The 16,007-nt window shown below is 34.7% G+C and overlaps 1 protein-coding gene across 11 annotated transcripts in view; it reads left to right on the top strand.

Moving 5' to 3' along the window:
- The window catches only part of ARK2N (arkadia (RNF111) N-terminal like PKA signaling regulator 2N), a 110,409-nt gene that overhangs the window by 42,046 nt on the left and 52,356 nt on the right, over positions 1 to 16,007 (top strand). For 9 of the 11 annotated variants that reach the window (XR_014233936.1, XR_014233937.1, XR_014233938.1 and 6 more), the window contains one exon: positions 14,512 to 14,694. The exons of 1 other annotated variant lie outside the window; for it this stretch is intronic. Coding sequence is in view for 6 of the 10 variants with exons in the window: in XM_082353355.1 (XP_082209481.1) it covers positions 14,512 to 14,694 (183 nt within the window). In the remaining 4 variants the exon portion in view is untranslated. One more of the 11 variants, XM_082353349.1, reaches the window with a different exon arrangement.

Genomic DNA, 16,007 nt, shown 5'->3' with positions numbered 1-16,007 from the left:
TTTTGATGTCTTTCTCAAAGTAGGATATATTTTAGTGTTAATAAAAGGACATATGTGTGTTTAAGGTGAGAATATGGTCCCTGGTGGTTGTTTGCTTTTTTTAATGTGTTTTTTAGAGCAGTTGTAGGTTCACAGCAAAATTAAGTAGAAGGTGCAGAGATTTCCCACTTATTCCTGTCCTCACATGTGTACAGCCTCTTCCACTATCAACACCCCCACAGAAAGGTACATTTCTTATAATCGATGAACCTAGATTGACATATTATCACTCAGAGTCCACAGTTTCCATTAGGGTTCACACTTGGTGTTGTGCATTCTGTGGGTTTTGACACGTATAATTGGGTCCTCTTTTTAAGACTTCAAAATGTCTTGTTTTCAGTATTTATTGCTGGTAGTCATCTTTATGAGGCTGCAACTTATCTCACTGTCCTTAGCATAAGTATTCTCACACCAGTTTTTTGAATTCAGCTTTTAAATACTCATTTTCCAGTGTTTGTTGAAAAATAAGCAGCGCCAGAATCTGAAACATCAAAGTAGTCGTATCATTTCCTGTCCTGTACACTTCAGTTTACCCAGCACTTATAATGGGGATAAACTGTTTAAAGGAAGTTTAGTGTTCTTTAAATTCCATTTAGACTTTCCGTAAGCTAAATATGTTACACTTTGGGGAAAGGTATGCCCTTCTTGAGGAAGTTTACTTATAAATAAGGTGGTTTTTTAAAAAATAAATTTATTTTATTAATTTATTTTTGGCTGCGTTGGGTCTTCGTTGCTGCTTGCAGGCTCTCTAGTTGTGGCGAGTGGGGAGGCTACTCTTTGTTGTGATGCGTGGGCTTCTCACTGCAGTGGCTTCTCGTTGCGGAGCACGGGCTCTAGGCACGGGGGCTTCAGTAGTTGTGGCTCATGGGCTCTAGAGCACGGGCTCAGTAGTTGTGGCGCATGGGCTTAGTTGCTCCGTGGCACGTGGGATCTTCCCGGACCAGGGCTTGAACCCATGTCCCCTGCATTGGCAGGCAGATTCTTAACCACTGTGCCACCAAGGAAGCCCTTGTTTTTTTTTTTTTAATGTGAGGAAAGGGGAGGGAATGGAGTAATCAGGGGAGAAGGAATGAAATGAAGTTAGAGGGAAAGTTGATAACAATAAACTTAATGAGGTTTTTGTTTGCTAGGTAGAATTGGGCTAAAAATTTGTCCCATAGTCTTTTAGGCATTGAAAAGAGGTGGCATGACATAAGCAGTTCTCATTTTCTAGGAGAAACACTTCTTTTCTTGATACTGAGACCTGGGAAATTTTTCTTTCGTCTCTTCATAAAAAATCACTGTGAGATAAAGTAAACCATATTTTCAGAAATACCCTGAGATAAATACAACAGAGCATTTCATAGGGTAGTTCTTTTTTTTTTTTTTTTTTTTTTAATTTTATTTATTTATGGCTGTGTATGGGTCTTCGTTTCTGTGTGAGGGCTTTCTCTAGTTGTGGCAAGTGGGGGCCACTCTTCATCGCGGTGCGCGGGCCTCTCACTATCGCGGCCTCTCCCGTTGCGGAGCACAGGCTCCAGACGCGCAGGCTCAGCAATTGTGGCTCACGGGCTTAGTTGCTCCGCGGCATGTGGGATCCTCCCAGACCAGGGCTCGAACCCGTGTGCCCTGCATTGGCAGGCAGATTCTCAACCACTGCGCCACCAGGGAAGCCCCATAGGGTAGTTCTTTATAAGACTTCTTGGTATAGGTAGATGGTATAAGGCCAAGATTGATTGATTCCATCAGTCATTCATTCAGCAAATATTTGGGCACCTACTATGCGGCATTGGGAATGCAATAGTGAATGAAAAGTTCCTGCCCTCATGAAACTTAATCTTTTCTGAGGAGACAGATAATAAATGAATTTATCATATGCTATCAGGTAGGGATATACACTATGATAATAAAGCAGGATATAAGAGATGAGATAAAGATGGACTAAGGATGGGGTAGAAAAGCTATTTTAGATATTGTAGTCAAGAGTGGTCTGAGGAGGTAACATTTTTAATAGCTCCCTGAAGAAATGAAGAGTCAGTATAATTAGTTTTATTAGAAACCCAAAGTATATGGGACCCAAACCAAAGCTGATCTGGCCTAGTTCAAGGATAAAACACTGTATGTAGAGGAGCATATCCTAAAACTAGCATCCTATGAAACCACTGTTCTACTTGCTATTAATAGCTGTACACTATTCACACATTTGGAAAGTGCTGGATCATGTGGAAGCAGATTTCTTTACTGCAGGACAACTCGGAGCCGTTAATGTGCTCTCCAAAGTGGGGAGGATATGATTTGTAGTGTATCCCAAACTTAACCACAAAACTTTTTTTTTTTTGAGGCATACCTTTTAGCACCTTGCACAGACCAGGGTTTATAAAAAACTGACCCAGAGGTATACATGGATTATGCATATCCTCTGTGGGTTTTTTTTTTTTTAATTTGGCTAAGTCAGGTCTTAGTTGCGGCACATGGGATCTTCGTTGTGGCAAGCGGGATTTTTCCTTTTGGCACTCAGGCTCTAGAGTGCGCAGCCTCAGTAGTTGCAGCATGTGGGCTCTCTACTTGTGGCGCGTGGGCTCTAGAGCGCGTAGGCTTAGTTGCCCTGCAGCATGTGGGATCTTAGTTCCCCGACCAGGGATTGAACCCATGTCCCTGCATTGTAAAGCAGATTCTTAACCACTGGACCACCAGGGAAGTCCCCTCTATGTGGTTTTTCCATAAGGAAAAAAATTTTTTTAGCTTAAAACAAGAGCATTTGATAAAAATCAATTAGCTGACAATTATCGTATACTGATTTATTATGGGTCAGCTGTCAAAACAACTTTTAGAATTTTAAAGTCATAGTGTGAAAATATTCAGGGATGCAGTGGTTTTCAATCAAGGCTGTACATTAGAATCACCTGGGGAGCTTAAAACAAAACAAACCTCTAATGTCTGGGAGCCACCTAGGTTTTGGTATTTGTTAAACCATTCCAGGTCTTTATGTTCAGCAAAGGTTGAAAACCACTGTTACAGATTAATAGTTAGTTGTATAGTAACAGAATACACAATCCCCCGCAGATTCAGTGAAGCTATGAAAAATGGTAGTATCATGTTTTGTTTCTCAGAATTACCTACTTTTGTTTGGTTAATTAATTTAAGTGCCCCTTATGAGTGCTATACCTATATGGCTGTTCTTAGTAATGCTTATGCCATTTTCCTGAATAAGCATGTCTTAATAAAAATACAGTTTTCTGTTTTAACGATGTTTTATCAAATGGCCTCAATGTCTTTAAAGCTGACTTCAATTGTGCTGGGAGATCTGAAGGAGCGCCCAGGGAAATTCCAGGATTACTTGACAGGGGTGCTGTGTGTGATAGGTGCTGCATAGGCAGTGTCCTAGAAGAGGCCATGAGCTGTTCTTCCAAGATGCAGAGGCAGAAAGAGGAGAAGTTCCTAGTGTGGATGGAAAAGCTAACTCTACTTGACACTGGCGAAGAGAACAAGCAGCTACTGGAACCCAGGGAACTTAAAATGCAACTAGTTGGCCAAAGAATTTCCCCTGTCACCCAATCAGGTGCTTACATGCAGATGCCTGATTCCCAAGAACTGCCACAGCAGCCCTTTGTGACTTGTCACAGTGTTGACAGTACTTTAGAGTTCTCAAAGACATTACAGTTTTCCAATTAACTTTGCTGAAAATGGGAATATTACAGAACAACCTTTGAATCTATCACAAAATTGTGTTAACTCTCTGCTTTTTGAATTGTGTAAGAAAGAATATGCTTTTGCCCATTGTAAGTTTCTTTTGATGATGTTTTAAAAATTATAATACCAAACAGTTTCTTTTTTAAAAATTAGATATTCAGAACAGAGTTTGATAAATTCTAGCTTGAGTTTTGTTACATGTGGTTGGAACATAGAACCATATTTATACGATGGTAGGAGTGATCCTCATCTTTATGCTTTTTTCATGCAAAAATATAAATAAAATATAAAATAGGGAATCTTAGTGAATCCAAGGTAGGTAAGTAGTTAATTCCCTGAGAGTCTCTTAGCATTATTCTCTACAAACACTGTTGACTCCCTTCTGATTCCAATAGGAGGAATGATGTAATTAATCCCACTCTGGAGGTCATGAGTGAATATATTGCATGAACGTTTTTATATCATTCTTTCGTATGTCATTTAATGAACTAATTTGTTGCTAGTCTTTAATGAATTATATTAAATAGCCTTTGTATGCAGGAAGAATGAATTACTTTTCGAGCAAATTAATGCTCTGTACCTACTATGCAAGATACTGTAGGGAAAGCGGATTAGAAAGGAGTTTGATTTCATGCATGAGAAAAGTAGTAGTTTTCATTGTTACATAGATAAATTTTTATTTTGAGCTTTAACTTAAAGCTCAGTGCCTGAGCCAATAACCTGGCAGACATCATCCAGTGGAATTGTTTGGTACTCTGATGTAAAGGGTACCTCTAGAGGATACAGATGAAATGGTCACTCTATTAAGGGTGTGTATTGAATGGGTTTTTAAATTACTAGTGACTAAGTGTATTGGCTAATGTACTATCAATTTAATTTTGTTTTCAATCCCTGGACTGAAAATAAATGGCATGTTAAAGAGCCCATGGAGTGTGTCAAAGGGGAGAAAATAGCACAGCATTGAAAGGTTTTGCAACATGATAGATTTTTAATGTGTGGCCTAGGACTGGGAGATACTGGTATTTTATCTTTTCTGGGTTGGTAGGAATATTGTGAGAAAAAGCTAAATTAGGAAGAAAATTTTCAGTAGGAATATATAACTTTGCTAACATTACCTGTTTTCTTTTAATTGTACTTTCTACTGGGTTTACTTATAATAAAAATTTAGTAGTCTTTCCCTTCAAATTTATAACTTAATAGCTTCTCAATATGAGTAAGGTTAATTATTTTAATATTTAATGTAGTTGCAACTTTGGAAAAAATCTAATTCTGTGTTTTGCAAGAGGAAAGATAGGTGGCATATTTGGAGTTTCATGTATAGTTGACACAAGAACAACAGGAGTTTGAACTGCATAGGTCCACTTATATGCAGATTTTTTCACTAAATATGTACTGTAGTTCTGTACGATCTGAGCTTGATTGAATTCGTGGATGCAGAGCCACAGACTGTAACACTTTATGTGGATTTTCTTCAACTGTGCAGCGGGTGGGAGCCCCAACCCTTGTGTTGTTCAAGGGTCAACTGTATAAACAATAAAGACCTCTGTTTTATTTTGGTAATTTACCAGTAACTACTCAGAAAAATTGTCACCACTTTTTCTATTTAGTTCTGTATTCAGACATTTATACCTTGTAAATTAACTGTAATAGACTGAGTCAATTTATTTTGCTTTTCTAGTTTTGAAGTGAAAAATGACTATTGTGGTTTTTTTCTTTTTAGAACTTGATATATGAGAATTGGGAGTTTCTCTGAAATGATAGTGCAACACTTGTGAACTACTTCAGCCAATTTTTTTTTTAATTAAGTTTTATGTCAACAGGAAGAACAGATTGGTTTTGGGTGACTGACAGGTTTTTAACTAATCTGTAATCTTTACTTGTAGTTGAGATGTTTTCAGGGAAGTTTGTTCTGTCTTCACCTTCTCCCTGGGATCACAGATTTTACTAGACATGGACTCTTAGATATAAGAAAATGTTAATTTAATTTCAGCATGTTAACATGACTGCTTTTCTATGCATGTATAAACTGCTTCAGGCACTTAACAGGTTTCTTTTTTGTTTCATGATTTAATATTTCATATATTAAGCATGTAGTGGAATGCCTTTTAATTTTAAAATAGAAAATAATTAATGAATCCTTTAAGAATAACATATAGACATATTCCTAGTATTGACTGGGATATATTCTAATTCTTGTTGTTATTAGATAACAGAGTAGGAGGTCTACAGATTTTTTTTGCCTTTTAGAGAAAAATGTGAATTGAATGGAATTATCAAACATAGGTTTTAATAATTGATATTCAAGGTAAAAATAATATTTTGAATATTTGAGAAGGTGTTAATAATTTTGGGAAGCCTTTTCTACATAATTTTGGATAAAGATGTGGAAAGAGAGGTTTTGATGGAAAGAAAAGGAACACCAGAATATATTGATTTAATTCATAGAATATATGCCAAAATATTAAAATTTATTCTGAAGTAAAAATTGACATTTTGTGGTTTGGAGAGTTTAACCTTAAGAATAATTCTATAGCAGAAACATATATACAGATTTCCCCCTGATTTTCAGTTTCTCACAGTGCCTTGAAAATGTGTTGTCGTCTTAAAGAGTATTGTTTTGAAAAACAGTAGTTTTTTTTATATGAGCTGTGCTTTAAAGTGATTATACCTTTTCCAGATTGCACAATTTAAAAATTCTTTTCAGAAAAATTTGTTTTTTGTATTTTGGACAAAGAAGTATTAAGTATTTGAAGTAGTTTTAATAGTTTTTAAAAAACTTGACTGCTGTTGTGGATTGTTGAATTCTCTTTCACTGAGGCAAAGTCTGTATTCCTAAGATTATAGTACTTATACGTACTAATACAAAGAAGTGGGAATTATTTTTGGATTATGTGGTGGCATTTTTATGTAGGTATTGTTTTAGAAGTGCCTAGTGGTCTTCCCTTAACATCCCTTTAATTCCCTTAATTTTCCTAGAATTTTAAGAAGGATAAGAAATATATCCTGTTTGGACTTTCTGTAGTGTATAAAGGGCTAATGCTGGACAGAAACTTCTTTCAACTTATAGCATTAATCTAGACATGGTCCAAATGCTTTTTATTTAAGAATATAATCCCGTATCTGGATTATGTCATCTCTAATGTGGGTACCTATGGAATTTAGTTGCTGGTATTTAAAAGGGGGGGGCAGTGAAGATAAATGTGTTTTCTAATAATCTGTCTATAGACTGTTTTCTGCCTAGTTTATACTAGTTCAGTGTTCTAGGACGTTAGATTCCTAATCATTTTAAGAGAATTTAATCAGCAGGTTAGAATTATCAGGTTATTCGAGCCACTCATTAGATGATAACTTTTAATTATATTGATGTGTACTTTGTGTGCTTATTAAAACTTGAGTGTAATAAGAGCTCAAATAAAATTTTAATTTAGAACACAGTTCAGTAAAATTAAAATCTTAAAACAATATTTTGCATGAAGTGTTTTTTCTGTTTTTTTTTTTAATTTAGAATAAAGGTTCTGTCATTTTGGGACTCCAAGAGAAAAGCCTGTTTTTTGTTACCAAGTCAAAGGAATAAGCCTAGTCTCAAGAGGGTATGTTTGTGCACGTGCTCGTGTATGTGTACCCACCTTCAGAATTTTGAAATAATTAATTCTGTATTTTTATTAATGTTATAGTTGGCAGGTTGCTGGAGACATAACTATGCAATAGTCTACAGGGATTTTAATGGATTCAGGTCATTAATATATCCATTTATTGCTTCCTAAATGTGTGTTAAAAAAAAGTTGCCCACATACTAGTTAGGGTGATAAAGTTAGAGGGAAAAATTTACTTCTTAGATTATCAAGTAAAGGTTTGGACTGCTTGTTTGTTTCATTAGCCGACTGAGTAAAAGAATATACATGAACTAGTTTATTTTGCATCACTGCTTTTGTCATTCCTTAGTGTTAGGTATATTTAACAGCAGAGACTCTGGTCTCTGGGTCAAGGTATAGCTCAATTTAATTAGATTTATTACTTAAAATTTGTATGCAAGTCAGAATATTAGAAATGAAGTCATTTTAAATATATTAAATCTGCTGTTAATGAAAGAAATGCTATAGTGATTCCTTTTGTTGAGCAAAACAAAGCACCCAGATTGATATTACTGATAATTTTCATTTTTAATATACAGCTAAATTTGCCTGATGGTACAGTTATATGAAAATTATAGGAAAGATGGTGAATAGACTTCATGCTGTGTATCATCATTTGTTTAGAGTAACATATTACAGGCAAGTTATTTCACAGAAGGTGACTTTTAAAAATAATTACCTGTTATATTTTGTTTAACTTGTATTGATTTCCTCTCTTCCGTTTGTATTATTTAAACGGTACAGTGAGGGCACAATGAAAAAGATTTTGTGGAGTTCCACATGTCAGAAAATACAGTATCAAAACAATTTCAGCAAATTTATTAAACTGAAAATTTATTAATTTATATTAAATTTGTTCTAATAAAAATTGTTCTCAAAGAATAATTTTCAAAATCTTCTCTAAAAATGGTGTATATGCCCTCAATCATTGTACAGATAAGAAACTTGTCTTTTTAATTTGTCTAGAACAGTTGTATGAGTACATTAATTGTAATCAACGTGAATAACTTCCGAGTTCTATACTTTTCATTTTTTTTCTTGATTTCTGTTTTTAATTTCTCTGAAGTTTAGGAAAGTTAGTGGGGATTGAAACCAAACTGTTAGTTTACTAGTAATGAGTAGATCTTTTCATGGTATCTTAAATTACTACAACTTAAAGTAGAAGATATCCTAAGAAATGAAGGAATAATAATCCACGAGGAAATGTATTCTTTGGTAATGAAGGTATTCATATTATAACTTTAAGATTTGGGAAGAATGTTATCAGATTACTGTGATTTTAATTTTTATTGCATTTTCTTTATATCTTTTACCTATCTCTGCATTTGAAGTGTATCAACTAACCTAGATAAATAAAAATTTTAAAAAAGAAATGTTTCTTGTTACTCTATTTAGGATCATATTACATTAGTTATAGTGATTCCCTGCCAGTTAATTCACATTAGGTGTTCCTGAGTCAGGAAACCTGCTTTTCCATAAGAAATGAATGGCATTAGTTTGTAGGTATCACTAATAATAGATTTTACATGATGTTTTTCGGATAATCTTCAGGTTTTTTTGTAGTTGGTATATTAAAAAAGAAAATAACAAAATACCAGTGTTAACATAAAAGGTGGAGATTCTTCTCTTTTATATGTCCTTCTAAGTTATCCTATTAAAAACTGAGGAATATTTAGAAAATATCAAAATTGAGACTACATTGAGGAATAATCAAAAAGCCGGAATGGATGTGTCTTTTGCAGGGTACATAGACATGAGGATGTAGCTAAAGTCATATCTAATTTTCATCTTCTTCCTTCGTGTATGTAGTGCAGATATTTTAGTTTTGTTCTCTATAGATCTGAATCCTCAAAGCAGTAGGTTGTGGATTTGTCCCTGAAATACAAAGATAAATTGAAAGATGGTGACCTCTTCAAGTGCCCTGTTTTCTGTATTTAATCTTGAATATTTCCTTTTACCTCTTCTTTGATACTTTCAAAGTTAACTCTTCATCAGTATCATAGGTAACTTTTCTGGGTGGGCAAAATGACCTGTTTTTTGTCAGTATGATGTAAGAACAGATGTAATCCTTAAAACTTTATTCCTCCCTTGGAAACTATAACATCTAAATTTTTAATAATTGAGATGAATATAATGCGAAAAGTACAGAATAGTTATTGACTCGGTTTTATTTTTAAAATGTTTTTTTAACTCTTAAACATAAAATTTCAGTGCATATTGCTGCATTTCATTTTCATTTAGCACTATCTTCTTATTTTTCTTTTTGCTAAAATAGCTTTATGATACTATTATAAAGAAAAGATACACAGTTTTTGGTATTTAAAGTTGTTTTTCTAGAGATGGCCCTTTTCTATATAGATTTTTTGTCTTTTCTGGTTGATGTAGTTATCTTTTCCAAGAGACGCTTTGAAAATGACTGTTTTCTTTTTATTCAAATTGTTCTCTCTCCATGTGTGTATATATATTAATATATATGTTGGTTGATAGTAATAAAATACAGCATATGTATTCTCAAGTATTTTTTCTCATTTGCAAAATAATCAGTTTTCATCTTGGTAAATATTTAGATGTGTAATGAAAAAGCTGTTTTCTTATTGGGTGGGTTCTACCAAAATGCAAATTCCCTTCTGCAACTCTTGAGGTTTTCCCCTTTCTCTCAGTCCCTCAGGCCCACACCTTATTTCCCCTACACCTCTTTTCCTTAATTGGTCACCACACACATGCTCCTCCTTCTTAGACTCCTTGGCTAGGTAATTTCTAAGAACTCTTCTTTCAGATGTAACTTTTTTTGAATCTCACTATCTGGATTGAGGCTGAGTGTGATTTCCACCCCCTCCCACTCTCTCTAGATGTTGTAGATAATGGCACTGGGTTTATTAGGCCCTTTAATGACTGGGGCAACAGAACCTCTATGGGGTCCTTTGCAGCAAGGTCGATTTTTTTTCTCTCCTAGTGAGGGGTTTTGGGAGATTGGCTGTAGTAAAGAGGAGAGAAGGAATTTATTCTGGGTTTTATTGTATATTACTATAGCCATTGAAATGGGAATTGAATGAGCAAACACTGTATTTGTCCATTTGCCCCATCTTTTCTTGGGCCTAAGACTTAGCAATAGAGAGAGAAGGAGGAGTGATGTTTCCAGATGTCTCTGGGATACAAGAGGAATTCCTGTTTCCTAGATCTGATTAGATTTCATACTGGGAGACTGACAAAACTTGTGTTAGTGGAAGGGCTCTCTCTGTAGGCAAGAATGATGCCAAATATGAAATAATCCCAAATGATCTCTATTTGGCTTTGAAACACTTTCATATAAATACATCCAAGCTGACATTTCACTTCAAACAAAAATAAAAATACGAAAGCCACATGTGTGATGACCTCATTAATCCCAGCAAAGCATTTACTTAACAAGTGGGTTAATCTATGACCGATAGAAGGCACCATCCCAGTCAGTGATGAGTTCTCAAAGCTTCTTGCATGCAGGCTGTGTACAGCAGAGTTTACACACAAAGATAAGCAAGCAAATAATGAAGTAGGGTAGGTGCTAATTATAATGGAAAGGTGGGGCATTGGACCAGTATTTGAACTACTGTGTTCTGTGTTATGTCTTTAACCTTCACCATAACCCTGTGAACAAACTGGGTCATACAGTTAAGAAGTAGGCAGGACTTTAACCTACGTATTTGCTGCCAAAAATCAGTGTACTTCCTATGCTGCTCCCAGTCTCATCCTGTATATTTCCCATTCCCTCACCACTGATAACAACTGTAAACTATTCTGGTTTCAGCTACCAAGGACTCAAATTTCTCATCTGTAAAATGAGACTGGTAAATTATGTATTATATAGTTCTAAAATTCTGTGCTTTTTGTTGTTAACTTTGAAAAGAGGGATTTGTCAGAGATAAACGTAGTAGAGGATGTTAGGCTTTGTTTTGGTTTGTTTTTTTGTTTTTGTGATTCAAATTTTTTCCATGAGATTTAGAAGAGAACATATTTGAATAAAAGGAAACTAATTCATAAAATTAAACATTTCTCGATAATAATACAGAAGGTTTAAAGTCACACAGGGGTAAACTTCACTGTATCAGGAATGTGTGATGAACAGATACATCTGTATTTTGGTATTTGAAAAGTTAGAACCTGTTTATAGACTAGGAGGTCAGAGAGAGGACACAAACCTATCTAGCATAATATAGACAAGTTGATGTTCTTAAATAAAACATAGTCGGTGGATTGCTTGACCTTTTATTTTTCTTCCCTTGTAATGAGCAGCAAAAATTTCAAGATATTTCAATCAGGAGAAGAAACAGCACTTGGATTAACTACAGACCAAGTAGTTATTAAATAATTGTGTTAAATTTACCTTTATAGAGAGATGCTCTTAATGACTATAGAAAAACTAGTAAGTTCATCATTATAAATTGATGTTGTAGGATTGACAGATACCAAATGGGAGAATGTACGGTTTGGATAACCTTTTATGTTGTAAACATGGACTGCTTAGTGACTACATTTTAAATTGGAAATGTTTCCATGTGTAATTTTACTTGAAGTGACTATTTTGATGTTTTTGAAAGTCAAAATAATCTTAGTAGCGGCGCAGTTGTTTTAACAATCAGCGAGAGGAAGGACACAGTAGCTTCATGTTTATTCCATCCTGTAATGAATTGGTAGAGTCAAACTGGAAGTGTAGATAGCTGCTTCTGTAATATGCTGAGTTTTTCTAGCTCCTCCTCAGTGGTTTGATTTTATTTTTTCCTTCAAGAGATACTTATTTTAAAAGGATCTTACCTGTCTCTTAATTCTGCTGCGTAGCAAGAATCGTGTTTTAAAAGAATATCATAAATTGTCCCCATCAGTTAGCTAATATTCACACTTAGTGGTTCAAAGTCCAAGCCCTGAGGCTAAGTGCTTTAAACATATCTTATTTAATTTTGGTTTGCTAATAATAAGTGTAAGGTGACCTTGGAAAACAAAATCCTTAATTGTGGTTTCTTGTTGGAAGGCAGAGTTGGAAAGGCAACCTTTCCTTTACTTTATTAAAGTTGGTTTAGTACTGACTTGTCATTGTTTGAATATACTAGATATAAAAATTGACAGTGATAATTTATTTTAATTTTTAAGTATAATTAAAATGTGAAAATATTACTGTCTTTGTTTATGATGAATACTAAATTTAAGCTAAGCTATAAGGTGTGCTGTTTGGAAATATGGAAGATACAAGAATGAAGCCAGATAACAAGTTTATGCTTGTATATCCTACTGATGAAGACTTTCAGACAAGTTATTTCCATGGGTAGGTGATGTTACTCTGCATGTACATATACACTTATACTTTTTGCATGATTTCACATGTAGGAGTGGTACAATTTTGACTTGACTGTTGACCTATTGCCTCAATTTGGTGGTTGTGGTGGGGGGAATGTGAGGGCAAGAGGTTGTGAATGGTATTTGTGATATAAATTTTAAAATAAATCACTTTTTTTTTCAAACACAAAACACTTAATAAAGCCCTTTTAAAAATAGAACATTTGGTCAAATAGTCAATATTGTACTTGACCCTCATATCTTCTGCAACCAAATATTTGGACATCACACAGTATCTTGATTCCATAATAATCATTTTGAACTCTGACGAGAACTCCATAAATGTTACAGCTTTCTTTTCTTTTTTAGAAAAGAAAAACCTCAGACATGAACCAGTGTTTTGCTATTTGATCTGAAACCCATTACTAACTGATACTGAGGCCACACTGTTGAATTTTATGAACATGATTTACCCTTTTGGGAATTGGAAATTATTCTTAAGTAGTCAACTGAAATTGTCATGATCGTCAGAATTTCATATTGTGATATGTCTGTTCCTTATACGGTGGCACTTAACAACTCATTTACTTTTATGTTTGGTCATTTTTTATTTTAAAAATGTTGCTACATAAACCTATGGTTTGGGAACTTAGTCTTAAGGGATAAGTACCCCAAGTGTGTGTTCCATGTTTTGTTTAGTGACAGTTTACACAATGGATGTTTGTATTAAAACAGTAATCCTTCATTCTGTTCTATTTTAATGATTCGTTGGCATATGTATTCCTTCATAGTCAAGAGTTTAATAAAATAGGTCTGTTTAATGTTAATTTGTTGGATGATATTAAAAAATCTTTATGGAAATAAGTGATTTGCTTGCACTTCATAAATAGCTGTTGGGGGAGGAAAAGCATTTTATTTTAAAATGGCAGTAGTAAGGGATGTGTTTCATAGTTGACTGAAAACTTTATTTTTGCTTTTATATTAGAAAAGGGTAGCATTTTAAAGCATGTATCTATTCTACAAGCATGAATATTGAATTATTTTAGCATGAATCACTGCAGTGTAATTACTTCAGAGCTCCGCTGCCACTTTCAGCTAGCTAGGGTGATTTGGAGGTAGAAGGGATCTCTTTTTTCTAAGAATCTTAATATCTTCCTCTCAAATAACCCATAAGGTTGTGTATCATTTCCTTGGAGTGTGAGCTGGTTGTTTTTCTCAGGGAAAAGAAAATAGAAATATCCCTCATAAGACATCCAAAGCAAAATCCTGAAGATGGATTTCATGAGCATTATCTTTTTGTAGAATATTGTAAGATGCATAACATCCCTATTATTATAAAAGAGCTTTACTGGAAATAGATGTCAGTCAAGTAGAGCTCTTAAAGTAGGAAAATATATATTTGATTTTCTTCTCTGAATCTATTAGGGACTTCTAGTATTAGCTACTAAGAGGAAGAAACTAGATTCATTCTCTTAAAATATAAATTGAGCTTAATAGTTTGCATCAGTGTTTTTCTTTAAAAAATCAGTTTCACTTTCTCTGTAGAGTCTTCTCCTTTTTCTTAATCTTTTGCTCTTTAGGAGAATGACAGGAATTCAGTGTAACTTTTGTTCAGTATAGTCTTGTCTTTGTTCTTCATAATAACACCCTTTTTCCTTCTTCCCAAATGTGTCCCTCATCTTTGTAAGCTCGGGTTATCTCTTTCATTTTCATATCATGTACAAAATATTAGATTGTATAAAGTGCAGCTTTTCTGACCATGTAGAATCATAAGATAAAGACAACTGGCATTTAGGGGGCTCTTAGTTGCAGAAGTATTTTTCACCCCACAAGTTAGATACAAGTATACATTTTCTTTCCTCCCTAGATGGACCTCCAGTTGTAGCTCATTATGATATGTCTGACACCAGCTCTGAGCCAGAAGTGGTAAATGTGGACAATTTATTGGCGGCTGCAGTAGTTCAAGAGCACAGTAATTCTGTAGGAGGCCAGGACACAGGAGCTACCTGGAGGACCAGCGGGCTTCTAGAGGAGCTGAATGCAGAGGCAGGTTGGTCTCCCTTCCCCCTCACCCCTTTCTCTGATGGTATAGTATGCATGTGTCCTGGCAGCTATTTTCCTTGCTGAGGAGAGCAGGCCAGCTAAGAGACATCTGGCATTAGATGATTGTGGCTTCCAGGGTGCCCTTTATAACAGAAAAGATTTGGGTAGCATGTCATTCGTCTTTCCTAATCACAAGAAAGCAAAAATGAGAATATCTAGGACAAATTGTAGGCATCGGTAGATTTCAGTATATGTACTTCTTGAGTTAAAAATGCCTAACATGTAAAAATTACCCAGATGACCTGATACTACCTCCCACCCCCACCCGCAATCCCATCCCCACTTCTCAGTGGTTTCACTCGCTTATGGACCTTGTAGTTTGGGGAGGGAGCTGTTACAATTTGCCCTGTGAGGCTGTTGCAGTGCAGTGCTGCACTGTTTCTTCTGCCTCTCAGTGTGCAGTGTCCCTGTTAATTCCTTTACAGTTGTTCTCATTTTGTCTTTTCCAACTCCTTTCTTTCCGTTGCTGTCTCTGTTATCTCAGGAAAATCTCTCTCCGTCTTGCATTGTTTATCTTGCTTCTGTGATGATTCTTAAGAGTGATATTTTATTCTCTAAGAAACCTATTGCTGTTACCTTTGAAAACCTTGCACAGTGCCTCCAAGTCTCCTTCATTATGTTCCTCAAAACTTTCTTCCAACATTCTTTCTAATTTAAACCTTTTTCTAAAAGTACTAGTGCTTTTAGAAAAGTTTAGGAAAAGAGGTAGAGGGGATTGAGAGACAGACTGCTCATGTAGTGTGTATTTTCTTTAGTGTCATAGAAAGATTATAGTTTTCTAGTTAAATTATAAATTGTGTTGGCTTAATAACTACCTAAAATATTATTTTTATGGGAAATGAGTTTTGTATTACAAAAATAACAGTGGGTTATAATTTAGAACTTTTTATATTGAAATTGTTAGGAAGTAAAAGGGGAGACAGAACTCCACAGATCATTGTCATTAATTCTTCATTTCATAATCTTTGATTGAAACTGAATAAAAAAGTTTCTCTTATTTGTTGAGCTTCTGATTAATTTATTGTGACTAATTTTGGAACAGGACCTGGATTTAGTTTTAACTGTGTTGTGACTGCTAACTGCCTATTTAACCTTGGATAAGGTGATTCTCCTCTGGACTTCAGTTTTTATATGTATAAATACTTAATTTACCCAACAAGGATCTTTTAAGTATTTATTAATGTGTATAAGTACTTTGAAAAGAATTAAGTAGTAATACTTTATATCAAAGGGGAGTAGTTTATCTTAATTTTCATCCAT

This window comes from Balaenoptera borealis (assembly GCF_965194805.1).
Source record: "Balaenoptera borealis genome assembly, chromosome: 14".
NCBI lineage: Eukaryota > Metazoa > Chordata > Mammalia > Artiodactyla > Balaenopteridae > Balaenoptera > Balaenoptera borealis.
This window is presented reverse-complemented; position numbering and strand designations above follow the sequence as displayed.